A 17,366-nucleotide genomic window follows, 5' to 3' on the forward strand; every position below is an offset into this window, starting at 1 on the left:
ATACAAAAAGGAACACAGTTATGAACGGACAGCACATTGGGAATAGGAATATCATTTTATTCGAGAATGTGTATGACATCTCGCAACTTCTGCTGCATCATCTCCAGACGAGCCTGAGGAGGTGTAAACAGGCTGTCTTGGTGCTGGTGGTCATGATGTCGCAGTAGCCTCAGGTCTGATCCTTGGCTCTATCTCATGATCTGTGAGAGAACAGCGAGAAAAAGGCTTTGCTTACATGAGAAAGAAAATCAAAATGAAAAGAAATCCTCTGTATGTAAATACAGATAGCACCCAAATCAATCAAATCAATGTGATTTTGGATGGACTGACCCCGTCCATCCAGCTGATGTAGTTGGACACGCGGGTGAACACGGTGGGTTTCCTCTGGACGTTGCAGCCCTGACTGGACACGAAGCTGGTCACGCCGTGGACCACGTACTTGCCGTTCACCTGGCAGTTCAAGGGGCCTCCAGAGTCACCCTGGAAGAGAGGAGGTATTTTCTGTTGAGTGTTGTCACTTCCTGTGCTAAATTTAAAAATATGGGTTCCTATTATTTATTTTTTTATACTGTCAAATACTCAGCTAATGATGTGTGTTTTCTATGAGCAATTAGTTCACAGTAATGTAAGCAACGGTTCTCAGATTGGCTGAATCAAGTTGACCTCTACCGTGTGAGAAGGTTAGAATTTTCCTCCAGCGTTCTAAGGCTTACTGCACCTGGCATCCAGACAGACTGCCGCCTCCAGCGCAGACCATGGAGGTCTTGACCCCACCACCCCACCAGTTGCCAAGAGAGCAGGTCTTGTGGTCCACCACAGGCAGATAGGCCAGCTTCAGCAGGTCAGATGTAGAGCCACCACCTCGGAGATGAAAGGAGTCATAGATTCATCCACTATAGTTTATACAGACATTGTACAGCAACTCCTTCTTCAGGAGAAGACCAGATGTCTTCTGAGCATGGCCTTTTAAGTCCCATTCCGGCCCTTCAGGTCCCCTATCTTCATCAGAGATCCACACAGCATAGCGGTAACCCTGAAGAGCACGACAGTGTGTGTGTGTGTGTGTGTGTGTTTGTGTGTCTCACTGGAAGTGCGTCCCCAGCCGGTGATGTAACAGGGGTTGTTGTGGGGCAGGACCTGTCCAGAGGGGGGGAGGGAGGCCAGCTGGACCTTGGAGTTGAGAGTAGCATCAGAGGACAGGCGCAGCAGAGCGATGTCCCACCTGAGGAAGACAGGAAGGAATTATGGAGGAGATACAAGAAATCACTCAGCCTCTCCGTCTTTTAATTTGTATCCTGACAAGGAGCTGAATTTAAAGGTTATTGTTTTGAATGTTATGACTAATTGGGCGTAAACAATTTTGAGAACGGATTATAATTAGACCGAGGGACTGTTCCTAATTAATAACAGTTTAACCTTGTAGGAACATTCGAAAAACAACAACCTTTGATTTACTCAGCAGAGGAAGGTTATTATTAGAATGTTGCTCATACCTGTCAAGGTACAGCATAATCAATCATTGACTTAATACAGTAACAAATCAACACGATACATTGTGCAGAGTATCTAATAACATTGTGTTATGTAAATGAGACATAAGTTATATAATGCTCATAACATTTTGCTTCAAAGGGTCTGGTTATCCATTACAAGAGCTTCTGGTTCATTCCTTGACAGATACAATGTGTACCAGCACAGATTTCAACAGAGTGGCAACTTGTCTGACCCGTTGTTGATGCGGTTTGACACCCAGTTGGGGTGTACGTACACCCTGCTGACGGAGATGTACTGCTCATTGCCCTCGTGTTTGGAGATGCTGTGATCGCCGACAACCACACGCCAAGTCCTTTGGCTGTAGACACACACACAAACATCAACACGGATGCACACAGACAGCTTGGAGGAATGAACAATTGTGTGTGTGTCGGTGTGCGTGCGTGTCAGAGTGTGTGTGTGTGTGTGCATGTCAGTGTGTGTGTGTGTGTGTATGTGTGTATGTGTGAGTGTATGTGTGAGTGTGTGTGTCCTACCTGTCCACACAGTGAGCAGCAGTCATCACCCAGCCTCTCCTGATCAGACTTCCTCCACAGGTGTGACGGTAGGAGCTGCCAGACTTAAACTGGAGAGAGATCTGATGGGGAGAGAAGAGGAACATGTCAAACGAGCTACAAATGCTTCCTAGTTCATTATAGTAAGTTAAGTCCAGTGAAGTCCAGTGAAGTCCAGTGAAGTCCAGTGAAGTCCAGTGAAGTCCAGTGTCTGTGAATGTGTTACCTGCCAGGGCCAGGAGTTGGGTTTAGCCACCTCACCACCCACCACTCTCCCCTCCACACTGTCCTCCAGGTCCTCCAGGAAGCGAGGCTCCGGCTCCTGCTCTGCCAGCACTAAGAACACACAAGAAGAAGAAGTCTGGCTGACTGGCTGACTGGCTGACTGGCTGACTGGCTGATTGGCTGATTGGCTGACTGACTGGCTGACTGGCTGACTGGCCGACTGACTGACTGGCTGGCTGGCTGATTGGCTGACTGACTGGCTGGCTGACTGGCCGACTGACTGACTGGCTGACTGGCTGGCTGGCTGATTGGCTGACTGACTGGCTGGCTGGCTGGCTGGCTGACTGGCCGGCCGGCTGGCTCCCACCCAGTGTTATTTGCTCTATTATTCTATTAATATTTTTCCTATTTCTTTTGATATGGAAACAGGTCAACCTCTTGAGACAGACCTTTGCCTCTGGTGACTAACCTACTACAGGAATGTCTAATGAACGAATCAATCGAAATCACTTTACCTCTGAACATTCATTTGACCCACATCACCAGCAGCACTTGCTTTTGTCTCTAGTAAAACAGCCCTCACCCTCCTGAACTACACGGTTTGCTTAGAGACAAGACAGCCATGCTCCAGGCAGGACTCACCTAGGGCTGCGAGGACTGTCAGTAAGAGTAGCTTCAGCATGTCTGTCCAGCGGCGGTGTTGAGTGTCAGCTGCATGTCAGCTCAGCTTTTAAACTCTGACTACTGTCCATGCCCTGTGGAGGAGGCCTTCCACTCTATACCCTCATTGGCTGTAGATTGGATTCTCACAGCCAGGCCCAGGTGTGACCCCTCTCACGGTATAGCTGATATCCACTGTTCAGCTTTGCATTTAGAAAGGGTGGAGAGTTCTTTGGTTATCATCTGCTGGTTATGATGTTGGTTGTGTTTGTGTAGGGAATGCTTCTATCCGTCTACCTGGTTCTGGTATACATCCTGTGGCGTTGTGCTGATCCTACACTTTCCAGCCAAGGTCGGATATTGGCGTGGGCAGGCTGGGCCCACACAAACGTTTGTCTGGACAGCATTAATCCCAGCTCTTTGGCTACAACTGCTTAAACTGACATGAGCCAACTGGAAGCATTGATTTGGAACTCTAGATATAGTATGTGTTTCACCATCCATTTTTCTCGTTTGTGTTTGTATCTTAACTCTTGATGAAGGACACTGTTCAGCCCGTGGGTCAGCACTTCTCTGTGTCACCAGCTGTCTCTGGAGGAGGGGATCCCTCGCCGAATTGCTCCTCCCACGGTTTCTTCCACTTCTCCTGGGAGGTTTTCCTTGTCTTAGAGGGTTTAGGAGCAGTTCTCTGGGCATTTGGGACAGGAGCATATACATTTGTTTTCAAATGCGGGAGGGGCAGCTTTTTAAAATATGTAACTGAAGATGGGGCCATGAAATAGAATTGAAAAAGACAGATTTGTCTTTTTCAAAAAGTGGATGGGACATGTCACGCTCACGTATGATGAAAGTACGCTCCTGTTATGTGAGCTATGTGTGTCATGGGTCATAAAAAGGCTGCACAAATACATGTCTATTTGATTACATTACCTTTTACATTTAGTCATTTAGCAGACGCTCTTATCCAGAGCGACTTACAGTAAGTACAGGGACATTCCCCCCGAGGCAAGTAGGGTGAAGTGCCTTGCCCAAGGACTCATTGTCATTTGGCACGGCCGGGAATCGAACCAACAACCTTCTGATTATTAGTCCGACTCCCTAACCGCTCAGCCATCTGATTGAATATGACAATGTGCTGTCCGTTTTCATCTGGTGAACCTGCGTACAGGCTTTGTAATGTCATTTTAGTCAGGGATTTCTTGGAGCGGCTAGGATCATGTTATCAGGAAACCACCACCACAATCTATAGAACAACTGCAACGTAAGCAAGTCACTTCTGTTCATGTGGTAAAAGAATATGACTGAAAGAACGAAAAAAATAATAATTTAACATGCAGATTAACCGTTATCAGTATTTCTTTGGACCGAGTATATCCTGATTAACACAGAATCAGCCAGTGGAGGTGATCTATTAATTAGACTACAATTATTGGATAATAGTCTAATTCTCCCATATTTTAGATTTAGAGTGAGATTTAATGTATTGATTAACCATAAATGATGCACTGAGAAGGGGAAGGGGGCACAGATCAATTGTTTTTAATGATGAAGAAGATATTGACTGGGTGCAGGAAAAGCAGTTTCATCGTCTAACTGTCTGGGTCAAGAGTTAAACGTATGGTTCCACCGTCCCAATAGAACCTCCGCTTTAACCTGGAATCCATTTTGTTCTGTTTTTGGTTTGTTCAGAGCCTGTTGAGCAACACACTTGGGTAACCTGCATAACCAAGGTTGTTCTCAGCCTTTCATCAGCAGTCAGAGAGCGTGTGTGAACAGAAGAAACTAGGATTAAATCCTCATGTAGCTGTGCTCTGTTGCCCGCTCAAAGGCAACAGATAATGCAGCACTTTCAACTGTCGATCACTGTATCCCTAATTATGACACTTTTCTTTCGACATCTGACTGACTGTCTGGTTGGTAGATATTATAGCTTTTTTTAAATGATGACGCACATCGGTTTACAGTTGCCAGCAACTCATGAACCCTGAAAGGAGAGAATGTGTTCATGAACTTGTCATGGACAGGAAAGCTCCCCTCAGCCGTGTTCAGGGCATGTCTGCTGTGATTAGAGCACAGTCCTTTCAGAGAGATCAGAGTTCTTTGTATTATTTTTATAACAGTCAGTCTCCTTTTCCTCTCTTCAGAGTCTCCATTAGTCCCTTTGCAGAACGTCTGTGCTTCTCATTCTGTGTTTCCTTGCATCCCTCTATAAACCAACCATTGCATTTGCTGTGATTACTCATGTACAAAGTTGTTCCTGGTGCATTTGACAAAGTATCCAATCGTGATTCTAGGCTTGGATTGAACATTAACCCTCACACAGTGAGTAAAACGTTTAACCTTCTCTAAATCACAAATGGATTCTGGTGTTATGTGTGCTGTATCATATTAACCTTTTTATCACTGTGGTGTTACAGGATGTGTGCGAAGGTTGCAGTGGCTCATTATATTGTACAACGAGTCTGTAAATACATGAAGTTCATTCACGAATAAACTTTAAAACAAATGTAATTATGAAACCAATCCCACATGTAATAACCAGAGACCACTATGGAATAACTTTTAAATGCAGCTTTTATTATCTTTGGTTGCAGTCAGGCAGACGGTTTTGTGATTCAGGAACAGGTCCTTGGATTTGGGTTCTGTCTGTCTCTGCGGATTGTTCTTACATTCAGCCCATGATCTGGGAGGAAGGAACACAATGACAGTTAGAACAGTCCTAAATCACCACAACATCCCGGACATTACAATATATATTGGCTGGGATTCTTTCAAACCTGGACACCTATCTTCCTTTTTCCTTGTTTCTCTGATGGACCAATAAGAGCCCAGAAAGTATCACTGAGAGGCTCTCAAAAAGTACCAGGGAGTCCTGCAGCTGTTTTGAGCAACTTTAAGTCATCTGACATTCATTCTGAATAGCATCTCTGACACTTCAGTAAAAACTTTGCCAAACGATTTGAAGGAAGACCATTGACAAATATGCCCATAGATGGACAGACTCTGAGTGCACATCACAGGTTGGCTTCTCACATGTTCATTTAAAACCCAGTCAATCTCCCATAAACAGACGTAGCACTGACCCCGTCCATCCAGCTGATGTAGTCGGACACGCGGCTGAACACGGTGGGCCTCCGCTGGGCGTTGCAGCCGGAGGACGACACAAAGCTGGTCACGCCGTGGACCACGTACTTGCCGTTCACCTGGCAGTTAAGGGGGCCTCCGGAGTCACCCTGGAGGAGAGGAGGAGGGGGTGGGGGTTGGTAGAGTAGAGTAAAGGGCTGTAGTTTGAGGACTATGTAGGGTCATGATGAGTAAGACATTTCCTGGTACTTTTAAAGATGCTCTATTGAACAAGAACAGAGAAGGCAGTGCATGTGTCTACCACAGCAAGGCCGAGTCGACTCTGTCAGGGACTGTCTTTTCGTGAGCCCTTGTGATTCCTAAGAGCAGCTCTCCTCACCTGGCATCCGGACAGGCTGCCGCCTCCAGCGCACACCATGGAGGTCTTGACGGTGCTGCCCCACCAGCCGCTGCTGGTGCAGGTCTGGTGGTCGACCACGGGCAGGTATGCCTGCTTCAGATCAGCAGACAGCTGCCCACCAGCTGGGAGGTAAGAGGAGTCATGAACAGACATTTCTATGTATCACAAAGTAAAATGACATGTTTCATAGACATATGTACATTGCGTGTCCACATATTCTCCTGTCTAACTGTCTTTTCTGCTCCAAGCAGCCTTCTTCATGGAAATGCAAGATCCAACGCCAGCACAATAAGCTTGGTTTAACCTGGCAATACTAGCAGACCTAGCGATACTGAAATGTAATTGCCTTAAGGGTAAATAATGGACTTATTTAATTCCTGATATGTGTGTGTGTGTGTGTGTGAAGTCTGTGTGTCTCACTCTGAGTGCGTCCCCAGCCGGTGATGTAACAGGGGTTGTTGTGGGGCAGGATCTGTCCAGAGGGGGGCAGGGAGGCCAGCTGGACCTTGGAGTTGAGAGTAGCATCAGAGGACAGGCGCAGCAGAGCGATGTCCCACCTGAGGAAGACAGGAGCAGTCTGCAGATCCATCTCTCTCTGTGCTGAAACTCCCCAGTATTTTAAACCGACGCTTCGCCTCATCTCAGCCTAATGCTTGATACTGTATATGGTCGTGGGTTGGGGATAGAGAAGATGGTTTGCCTACTGACCCGCTAGAAAGGTAGTTGGCGTTCCAGTTAGGGTGGATGACGACTCGGCTGACGCTCATGATCTGCTCTGAGCCTTCGCTGGAGTAGATGTTGTGGTCGCCAAGAACCACACGCCACGTCCTGGAGCTGTGCGTGCGAGGAAACTCACGTTCATAACACTTTATCTGTCTTCCCATAAGGCCACACGTGTTTGCAGCTTGTGCATGTGAGTGTGTGTGTCAGCGTGTGTGTGTCCTACCTGTCCACACAGTGAGCAGCAGTCATCACCCAGCCTCTCCTGATCAGACTTCCTCCACAGGTATGGCGGTAGGAGCCGCCAGACAGGTACTGGAGAGAGATCTGACCAGCACAGACAGATGACACCATTTTGAGATACCACAACTTAACGCTCTTCTACTTCAACGACATACGAAATACATCAAGTGTACTTGATTTATATGACAGGACGGCACTGTCTTTGAATGTGTTACCTGCCAGGGCCAGGAGTTGGGTCTGGCCACCTCACCACCCACAACTCTCTCCTCCACGCTGTCCTCCAGGTACCTGGGCTGGGGCTCCAACTCAGCCACCACTGCAGAGAGAGGAAACATACAAATACCTTTACACACAGACACACAGACACACACACACACACACAGGCCTGCACTCATGAGGAGAGACCCGGACATCAGAAAGAGAAGGTCAGAGAGAGAGAAAGACGGATGGAAAGAGGAGAAAAGGGCTGGAAGGAGAGAGAGAGAGAGAGAGAGAGAGAGAGAGAGAGAGAGAGAGAGAGAGAGAGAGAGAGAGAGAAAGACCAAGCGAGAAAGAGAGAGGTGTTTTCAGGTCACAAAACGACTAATGGTCATAAAGTCTTACCCAGGGCAGCGAGGACCGTTAACAGGAAAAATCGAAGCATGTCTGCAGTCTGTCTGTTGGAAGTGTCCACAGGAGTCTCCTTCTCTTATACCCTCAGCAGAGCCTGCTGGATGGGACCAAGGACTGTTTGCTTAGCAGGTGCCCATCTGTGCGGTATCACGTTGATATCGCATGACTCGGAATGACCTCTTGGTAACTTTTTCCGACGTTCATGAGACAGGATGAAGTTAGATTGGGAGTGAGACTGGAGGGATAGAGAAAGTGTCAGGGCTGGGAATCCAAGCCTGGTCTGCAGAGAGAGAATGAGCAGGAAAAGTCCTTTGACAGTGACACAGTCTCAGATACGTTGGTTTTGTGCTCTGGGACTATGTGGTGGGATTTAATGACGATGAGGTTAAATACATTGTCAGGTTTGATTCTTTTATAAACATATTAGTCTTCATCTTTACATCTTTTAGTACTCCACTCCCATTTTATGGCATAAAATCTTGGACAGTTTTACATTACAGTAAAGATATAATGTTTATTACTTTGTCTTATGTGTCAATTGCACTGCTTCCTTCTGTTGTTTTTAATGTTGTTGTGCTCTTTTTTTTCTGCTGCTTTTAATGTTTTTTTGTACCTCACACGGTGTCCTTGAGTGCCAAGAAAGGCGCCTTGGAAATACAATTTAGTATTATTATATAATCGGCATGCAATAAATGGCTTGAATCGGCAATTTATTGATGTGTCCGTACCCTTCTAAGATGCCCTAATGCAGCCATCTACTGTTCTTGCTACTGATCATTCTGCAGCTTAACACTACATTTACATTTAGCAGACGCTCTTATCCAGAGCAACTTACAGTAAGTACAGGGACATTTCCCCCGAGGCAAGTAGGGTGAAGTGCCCAAGGACACAACATAATTTGGCGCAGCCGGGAATCGAACTGGCGACCTTCTGAATACTAGCCTGATTCCCTAACCGCTCAGCCATCTGACCTTCATTCTTTCAACACTCTTTCAACACATGCCTTTCTTACTGTCAGTAATGAATCAGAGTTGGGACTTTACTCCCATCTTCGTATTGTCTTCTTCTGTCTGTTTTATTTAAATTGTCACACTCAAATACAGTCTCCTACAGTAAATACAAAGCCCAGATTCTAGACTGGACTTCAGCATCTGTCAGTTGCACAATGTGACTCATGCACTGATGACACACATTAACACTCCTGCCTGATGAAACGCTGCTCTCGAGACAAATCAACCTCTTACTGTCGTATGCTAAAATGGACATGCTCTGGAAATGCTCCCATTTTATATCAAGAAAATTCTCTGCAGATATAAATGTTTTGAATCTTTTGAATATAGTGTTGGAATACAGTACCAGATAACTGCATTTGGCAACGTCCAAGGACTTTTAGTGCTCCCATAAGTTGGAGAGGTAAAAATATATATCGTTTTATGAATAATGTGAATCTGGAGAATTGGAACTGCTGTTTCCATGGTTTCTCAGTGACCCATCTTATATCTTTGATATGACTTCCACCTGAAATAACTGATACAATTTTCCACATAATTATTCTTTGAACTGAACTGAAATATTGACACTAGTATGTGATGTTTGGAAACAATATTGGCAGTTTTCATCCCTTTCGTTTCATTATTCGACATGAGCTACATTTTGACAAAAGTTGAAGTCCAAACACAAACATGTTTATCTCAAGTATTGCATATCTATTTATGAGATGAGATACTGTATATATACATCACACTGGATCACATAGTGTTGCTTGACAAGGTTTATTGCCACAAATAACAGCCGATGTTTCAGAGAGATTATGCAGCTGCCAGCACGTCAACTCTTCCCCTCCAGTGGTCACTCTTCTTTTCAACCCATGATCTGGAAAGGGGGAAACATGATGTCACTTCTTTGTTTCATGAGCCAACAGTGTTTTATAAGTTCAGAATGGCATTCAGAGTCTGTGTTCAGATCCTACACTGTAAAATGGTAGCGATTAAACTTCAATTTATGTTTTAGTAAACATGAAAAAAAAAAATGTTGCATGAACAAACATACTTCTTTCATTCAATTGTTATCAGTTTTAAACTGTGATCTTCTTGCCTTCATGAACCTTAACTTTCAACTTTGTTCATATTTTTATTTTTTTATGAATGCAAGGAATTCAAGCAAACAACATAAAAGTTGTTTCTCTAAATGTCCAGTAAGTGAAACATACAGTACAGTACTAATATAAACAATTCTCCATGGTTTGGACTCCTATTCCTCTGTGAAACAGGTGGAGCTGCCAGCGTTCTGTGATACTGACCCCGTTCATCCAGCTGATGTAGTCGGACACGCGGGTGAACACGGTGGGCTTCTGGTGGGCGTTGCAGCCCTGCCCGGACACGAAGCTGGCAATGCCGTGCACCACATACTGGCCGTTCACCTGGCAGTTCAGGGGTCCACCAGAGTCACCCTGGAGGACAGAGAGAGAAAGAGAGAGAGGGAAATTATTATTTATTCCCTTTACATTTCACTTTCATAAAAAAGGCACTTATCCATTTCCATAGGTGAGAACATAGACTGTTTGGCCAACAGTCAATAACTTCAAAGTTCTAACCATGACTGTACTGAACATATCTCTTAACGGTGGACTCACGTTGCATCCAGCCTCCATGGAACCTCCAGCACAGACCATGGAGGTCTTGACGGTGCTGCCCCACCAGCCTCTGCTGGTGCAGGTCTGGTGGTCGATCAGGGGCAGATGGGCCTGCTTCAGCTGGTTAGAAAGGGACCCTCCAGCTGGGGGAAACACAAAAGGATGGAAGTCAGAGAAGTGGAAGCATGGATGTGGAAAGGATGAGGAAGATATAGGAACAATGCTGTAGGGGTGAGTAATTGCAATTATGTATTGCACACCTATTCTGATAATGAATCAAGTAGGTCTGTTTGTATTTGAACTCACTGGAAGTGCGTCCCCAGCCGGTGACGTAACAGACGTTCTTGTGGGGCAGGATCTGTCCAGAGGGGGGCAGGGAGGCCAGCTGGACCTTGGAGTTGAGAGTAGCATCAGAGGACAGGCGCAGCAGAGCGATGTCCCACCTGAGGAAGACAGGAAGGAATTATAAAGCTGGAAACCTCAAAGGTCATTTATTATTTACATATGTACAGTACCTAGGTGCACTTGATTTGTGTCAACCACTGCAATGAGACAAGTGGAGTTGTCCCTTGGTGGCAATTGCTGTGAGACAAATGTAACAACCCTCATTTGTACAGCCAACCTCAGACTAGATGCATCTAATCCAATGAGGTTCTCTAAACGGAGTGTTTTGTTTTCTGTATTTAACATCACTAAGTAGTTGTTACTTTAGTTGTTCTTCAGATTGTGCTGTGTATTCAAATGGAAGTATCTTTGAAAATAACGATTTTCTTTCTCTCAAAATAGCTACTTGAAGTCATCCACTCCCCTGTTGCAAAGCATTGTTATTATCACTACGCTCTTGTCACAATGTCACCATGTTACAAATTGTAGTCATTATTTCTTTCAGGCGGGGTGTGTTCTGACCCGCCGGCAACGTTGTTGGAGTTCCACTTGGAGTGAATGTGCACTTTGCTGACGGTCATGATCTGCTCTGAACCCTCGTTTTTTTTCAGGTCGTGCTCTCCAAGGATCACCCGCCAGGTTCTGGTGCTGTGCAGGTAGAAGAAGCAGATGATTATCTGGTTGGTAATTGTTGCAACCCAGTGCTTTTGCATGCTCCATGTGCGTGTCAGTGTGTGTGTGTGTGTGTGTGTGTGTGTGTGTGTGTGTGTGTGTGTGTGTGTGTGTGTGTGTGTGTGTGTGCGTGTCAGTATGTGTGTGTGTGTGTGTGTCAGAGTGTGTGTGTGTGAGTGTGTGTGGGTGAGTGTGTGTGTGTCCTACCGATCCACACAGTGAGCAGCAGTCATCACCCAGCCTCTCTTGATCAGACTTCCTCCACAGGTGTGGTGGTAGGAGCTGCCAGACAGGTACTGCAGAGAGACCTGACCAGGACACACATCCAAAAAGCATTGTTAGCCTTTTCTTACAGCCTCTATAAAGGTGTACCAAGAGAGAGCACTGGAGAGAGAGCACTGGAGAGAGAGAGAGCACTGGAGAGAGTGCCCTGGAGAGAGAGAGCACTGGAGACAGCACTGGAGAGAGAGAGCACTGGAGACAGCACTGGAGAGAGAGAGCACTGGAGAGAGAGAGCACTAGAGAGAGAGAGCACTGGAGAGAGAGAGCACTGGAGAGAGAGCACTGGAGAGAGAGAGCACTGGAGAGAGAGAGCACTGGAGAGAGAACACTGGAGAGAGAGAGCACTGGAGAGAGAGCACTGGAGAGAGAGAGCACTGGAGACAGCACTGGAGAGAGTGAGCCCTGGAGAGAGAGAGCCCTGGAGAAAGCAGGCAGGTCAAACAGCTTCATTTGCTTTTTGACTGTGTGACTTTATTGATTTGTTGTTTTCAGTTTTGTTACTTGACACTGTAAATACATCAACTAGAACCTGTGAAAACATTGTAGGGTGCAAACATTGTTTTCATAGGCTGTGATAGGTGCACTTGATTTACATGACAGGACGGCACTGTCTTTGAATGTGTTACCTGCCAGGGCCAGGAGTTGGGTCTGGCCACCTCACCACCCACAACTCTCTCCTCCACGCTGTCCTCCAGGTACCTGGGCTGGGGCTCCAACTCAGCCACCACTGCAGAGAGGAAACACACATGCCTTTACACACACACACAGGCCTGCGCTCATGAGGAGAGAGACAGAAGGTCAGAGAGAGAAAGACGGATGAAAAGAGAAAAGAGAGAGGGCCAGAAGGAGAGAGCCAGAGAGAAAGAAAGAAAGACCGGGCGAGCGAGCGAGAAAGAGAGAGTTTCCAGGTCACAAACCGGCTAATGGTCAAGTCTTACCCAGGGCGGCGAGGACTGTTAACAAGAAAAATCGAAGCATGTCTGCAGTCTGTCAGTCTGAGGTTTCTGCACAGCGAAGTCCTGCTCTGGCTCTTATACCATCAGCCGAGCCTGCTGGCTGGCCGAGACTGGCCTACTCAGCATCCGCCCTGCAGACTGCACCTGGGCTTATTCTCATGGTTATCACTCCAGCATGGCTGTGGGGATTCTCCCACCAGGACTCTCTATCTCGTTTGTTCTGTCCTTGGCCTTGTTTATTCCCAGCTCTGTATTTGCTTGTTGAACTATATTTAAATGGATGTGGACTGTATGTTTCTACAGGATTGCAGTCAACTTACTGTAAGTTGAATGTCCTTGAACGTTTTTTGAAGTAATTTGTAGCAGAGAAGAACCCTTTAAACGACTTCCAATAGGAACCCTTTCCAGATCTTTGGAGTCGCAAATAGAGACATTTTCTGGTCAGAAATTACATTTAGTCTTTTAGCAGACACTCTTATCCAGAGTGACTTACAGTAAGTACAGGGATATTCTCCCCGTGGCAAGTAGGGTGCAGTGCCTTGCCCAAGGACACGCCGAACATCATTTGGCACGGCCAGACATCGAACCGGAAACCTTCTGATTAATAGCCCGACTCCCTAACCGCTCGGCCATCTGACCCAAATGGCTTTTCAGTGTTTCAAATTGGAGCGTCAGAAATTGGAAGGGTTTTCCATCTTGACACTTCCTCAAAGAACCTCTTTCAAAGAAATATTCAGTAGTAAAAAGCGTTTTTAATATGTGTAAACTGCTTTGTTTTGGGCTGCCTGTTGGAGGCCAGCCAAAGCTGTGACTTGTGGGCCCATAGACATCTGTTGCTTTTCCACTGGCTTTGACCCATCCTGCCTACACTGATCTGGAGGGGCAGAGAGTGAGAACACAGCAGGATAGATGGACTGGAGGTTGTGAGTAGATTGGTTTTGGATTTGAACTCAAATGAGTTCCGTGCATGTGCTGTGCAGGTAGAAAGTCAAAACTTAAATCCATGCGGACAGTCATTGAAAGTCCAGCCATTCATTTTGTTTTTGGAAAGTCTTTGGAAAGAAAATGAATTCAGTAAGAAGTCAGTGTGTTGTTAATACAGACAATCACTAGATGGAGCTAAATGTCTGAAATGAACCACTTGAGCTCAGTAACATTCGAAGTGAGGTGATTTCAGTAAAAAATTGTAAAATAAGCTTAGATGCACACATACCATTTATTTCAGTGTGTATGTGCTATGCTATCTTTTTACTGTAAGAAAATACTAAGTGGCTACAGATTGCTGCAGATGCTATCTTAGGATACCGCAACAAACTGTGAATGAAACACAAAAGTCGGCACATTCAAATAATAAAGTAGATATTTTATGTAAGAACTTTGGATTTATGGTCAATTCTGTGCCAGGGATGTAGTGTGAATGTGAACTCTTTGACCTTCACAGGGATATCACTGAGGGTATGTGAGTTCATTCTGACCCAAACTACTTGTTAAAACGAGCGTTAAAGAGGCCATTCACCAGCTCTTGGCAGTCCAGGGCATAGATAACTTCAACAATGGCTCTTTGGACAATGGAAGAGTCTCTAACCACTGTGTTCCTTTACGTGTTTCGTTAATTGGAATGAAAGTCATTAAAACTGTCTGCGTTTTGGATTATAACCTTATCTGCGTCTTAAAGAGATACAAGAAGAGCTGGATCTAGTTTTGCCACAAAGTCACAGACGTGTTGGAAAACAGCACAGCGCTGATTTTCTCATGGAAAGGCGAAGTTAACTCCATCCAGCCTCCTGTTACCCTGTTCACTCCTCCTCTCCGCCTCTTTCACCCTCTCTTCTGGATCGCTGCTGCTTGCTTCTCCTTCCTCCTGCTCTCCTTCTCTCCTTCCCTCCTTCCCTCCCTCCCTCCTTCCCTCCTTCTCTCCTTCGCTCCTTCCCTCTCCCCCCACACAACCTTGGCTCAGCAGAGGAATGAATCTAAAGACAAGATCAAAGTGGATGTTTTAATTAAAGATGTTTGCTTCGTTAATGAAGACTGGATTTGGTTCCCATGAAGATGTCTCATTCAGGACAGGAAATTGAGGTTCCAATAATAATGAGATGCGCTGATTGGTCGAAAGATAGGAAGTCTATCGGGTATTCACAGTGCGTCATTGGCTGACGGAGATTGCAGAGCTGACTGAACGAGAAAATATATTCTGTGACTCTCGTTCAAATGGAAGGAAAGTCTTCCAATTCCATGTGCTATGGTGCTACTAAATTATTTGCAGTACATGGCTTCCTCATAGAGTTCAGCCTGACTAGTAAAAACATAGAAAGTTGGACATGGCTGGCATCACAGTGGATCTAGGCTGGAGTTTGCACTTAAAAGTCCCTGTAGCCCATTTTGTCAAACCATGTCTGAACGACTCAACCTTGTCTGATGTGAGCACAGCTGTTCTGGTTGTGACAGAAGTGTTTCTGTTGTTGTACCTACTGGGCACCCAGCTGTACGTCCACACCAGACTGTGTGTCCTTGTCCTCTCCTGACTCCCCTCTTCATCTCCCCCTCCTTTTCCCTTTTCCTCCACCTCTACCTCATCATTCTCATCCTCCCCTTTTCCTTCGTCCCCCGCCCTCCCTCCTCCTCTTCTTTCCTTGTCCTCTCACGGCGCTGGCAGTCTGGAAAGAGGAGCTATCAGATAGCAGGGACCTCAGTCCCCAGCACCTCTCTGCTTGAGTATGAAACATTCAAATCCTAATGAGCCTTTACTGCCCTCACAGGAAGAAGCATCATCAAGGATACTGCCCTCACAGGAAGAAGCATCATCAAGGATGGGAGATGAGTGAGGGGGTCTTAAAATACCATGTTTGCAGGATTTATATGGCTGCCACTGATCAATACCATAGACACCCAGGCAACCTAAGCACTGGGCTAGCTGCTGTAGCCAGTCTGCTTTAGTTGTCCTCATTTGCATATCTAGATGATTGGAATCAGCTTGCTCAGCGAATGGCTGGAACCAACATGAATTGGGGTAGTTCTGCTTTCTGAACCTGAACTTTTTGACCTCTGAAAGGGCCCCAGTGGAACATATTTCCATGGTGCCAAATGAAGCATAGAAGCACACATGTACAGACAAATACACAGCATTGAGCCTGTACCCTCTGACAATGACAAAAAGCCTTGTGGGTTGTTATGAATAGGTCTTTAAAAATTGACTGTGTATGTAAAAGATTCAAGATTATTCAACCAAAGCAATGAATAGCCGTAGAGCAAATTCAGGGTCGTGGAGGGGGGATGTTGCATTAAAACATTTCAAACCTGCCAGGCAGGCAGGAGTGAGAATACTTATAGTTGCTACGTAAATGCATCACTCATACCCATGTTTGTCATTGTCAGCAGGCTTTCCTAACCACACGACATTGTCAGTGTTCTGCCCTGCTGCACACAATGAGAGTAATGAGAGCAGCTTCCTAATCAGACCAGAGAAGCACACCATTACAGTCAGTACAGTTGACACCCGCATAACCTATGGTGATAACAGCTGTGTAACAGCAGCCTTCAAGGTACCATTTTAGAAGCCTTTCAAAGCTCCCTTGATGAGCTATGTGGATTTCCAGTGCTGACAGTTACTGCACACATGACACTAATGCAGAGAGTGTCTCCAGAGACCAGCAGAGTATCATTGGCTGTTTTCCTGCTAACAGTCGCTAAGTGTTGAGATGCATCAATGCTCCCATTCAACCTGCAGGGTGTCAGCAGTGAAACTGATCCTCTGGGCTATTTGCAACCTTTAATTGCAATTATACCACAATGGAAACAATCAATACCACCTCCCCCACCACACACACACACACACACCAACAACAACCACCTTTATCACACACTAGCTCTCTCTGTCTTCCTCTCCTCCTTCTTTCTTGCACGTCTATTGCACTCTTCCTCTATTTCCTCTGTCAATCTCTCTCTCTTTCTCTTTCTTTCTCTCTCTCTCTCTCTCTCTCTCTCTCTCTCTCTCTCTCTCTCTCTCTCTCTTTCTCTTTCTCTTTCTCTTTCTCTTTCTCTTTCTCTCTCTCTCTCTCTCTCTCTCTCTCTCTCTCTCTCTCTCTCTCTCTCTCTCTCTCTCTCTCTCTCTCTCTCTCTATCTTTCTCTGTCTCTCTGTGTATCTCTCTCTCTCTCTGTTCTCACACTCAAACACAAGCACAAACATATTGTGGTAGAGACAGGTTGAGGAGAGGATGGTGTGGGGGGTTGGGGATAGTTTATGTATTGACAGAGCAAAGGTGGAGAGGTAGAGACGGATGGCAGAAAGATGATCTTGTGGAGCTCTCTGCCTGATTGATCTGGAGAAGTGATGTCCATCCATCCCTGTCTCACAGGGCCTGGCTGAGGGGGGGGGGGGGGCGGGGGGGGGGGGGGGGAAGAAGTGCAGGACAGAGGAGAGGAAGAGGAGTTGGATGAGAGTAGTACTGAG

The 17,366-nt window shown here is 45.9% G+C and overlaps 3 protein-coding genes across 4 annotated transcripts; all 3 read right to left on the bottom strand.

Moving 5' to 3' along the window:
- Positions 1-36: 36 nt before the first annotated feature.
- Positions 37-3,001, bottom strand: LOC124471024 (elastase-1-like). Its single transcript, XM_047025313.1, has 8 exons — positions 2,916-3,001; positions 2,275-2,384; positions 2,031-2,131; positions 1,727-1,852; positions 1,086-1,222; positions 719-861; positions 331-480; positions 37-200 (listed from the first exon to the last, which is right to left on the bottom strand). The coding sequence occupies exons 1-8, from the start codon at positions 2,953-2,955 to the stop codon at positions 189-191; spliced, it is 819 nt and encodes a 272-aa protein (XP_046881269.1). The 5' UTR covers positions 2,956-3,001; the 3' UTR covers positions 37-188.
- A 2,488-nt stretch (positions 3,002-5,489) lies between these two features.
- On the bottom strand, positions 5,490-8,050 carry cela1.3 (chymotrypsin like elastase family member 1, tandem duplicate 3). Of its 2 annotated transcripts, none has more exons than XM_047026429.1 (8): positions 7,984-8,050; positions 7,596-7,696; positions 7,364-7,464; positions 7,126-7,251; positions 6,838-6,974; positions 6,397-6,539; positions 6,017-6,166; positions 5,490-5,616 (listed from the first exon to the last, which is right to left on the bottom strand). In XM_047026429.1, exons 1-8 carry the CDS (start codon positions 8,021-8,023, stop codon positions 5,605-5,607), a joined length of 810 nt encoding a protein of 269 aa, XP_046882385.1. In that variant the 5' UTR covers positions 8,024-8,050; the 3' UTR covers positions 5,490-5,604. The 2 variants fall into 2 exon arrangements, with proteins under 2 accessions (XP_046882385.1, XP_046882386.1); XM_047026430.1 differs by having other exon boundaries at positions 7,596-7,657; positions 7,987-8,029.
- Positions 8,051-9,748: 1,698 nt separating this feature from the next.
- LOC124471815 (elastase-1-like) lies at positions 9,749-12,968 on the bottom strand. The gene is made up of 8 exons (XM_047026428.1): positions 12,901-12,968; positions 12,589-12,689; positions 11,888-11,988; positions 11,531-11,656; positions 10,931-11,067; positions 10,625-10,767; positions 10,292-10,441; positions 9,749-9,864 (listed from the first exon to the last, which is right to left on the bottom strand). Exons 1-8 carry the CDS (start codon positions 12,938-12,940, stop codon positions 9,853-9,855), a joined length of 810 nt encoding a protein of 269 aa, XP_046882384.1. The 5' UTR covers positions 12,941-12,968; the 3' UTR covers positions 9,749-9,852.
- Between the last annotated feature and the right edge of the window lie 4,398 nt (positions 12,969-17,366).

This window comes from Hypomesus transpacificus, chromosome 9, assembly GCF_021917145.1.
Source record: "Hypomesus transpacificus isolate Combined female chromosome 9, fHypTra1, whole genome shotgun sequence".
Lineage (NCBI taxonomy): Eukaryota > Metazoa > Chordata > Actinopteri > Osmeriformes > Osmeridae > Hypomesus > Hypomesus transpacificus.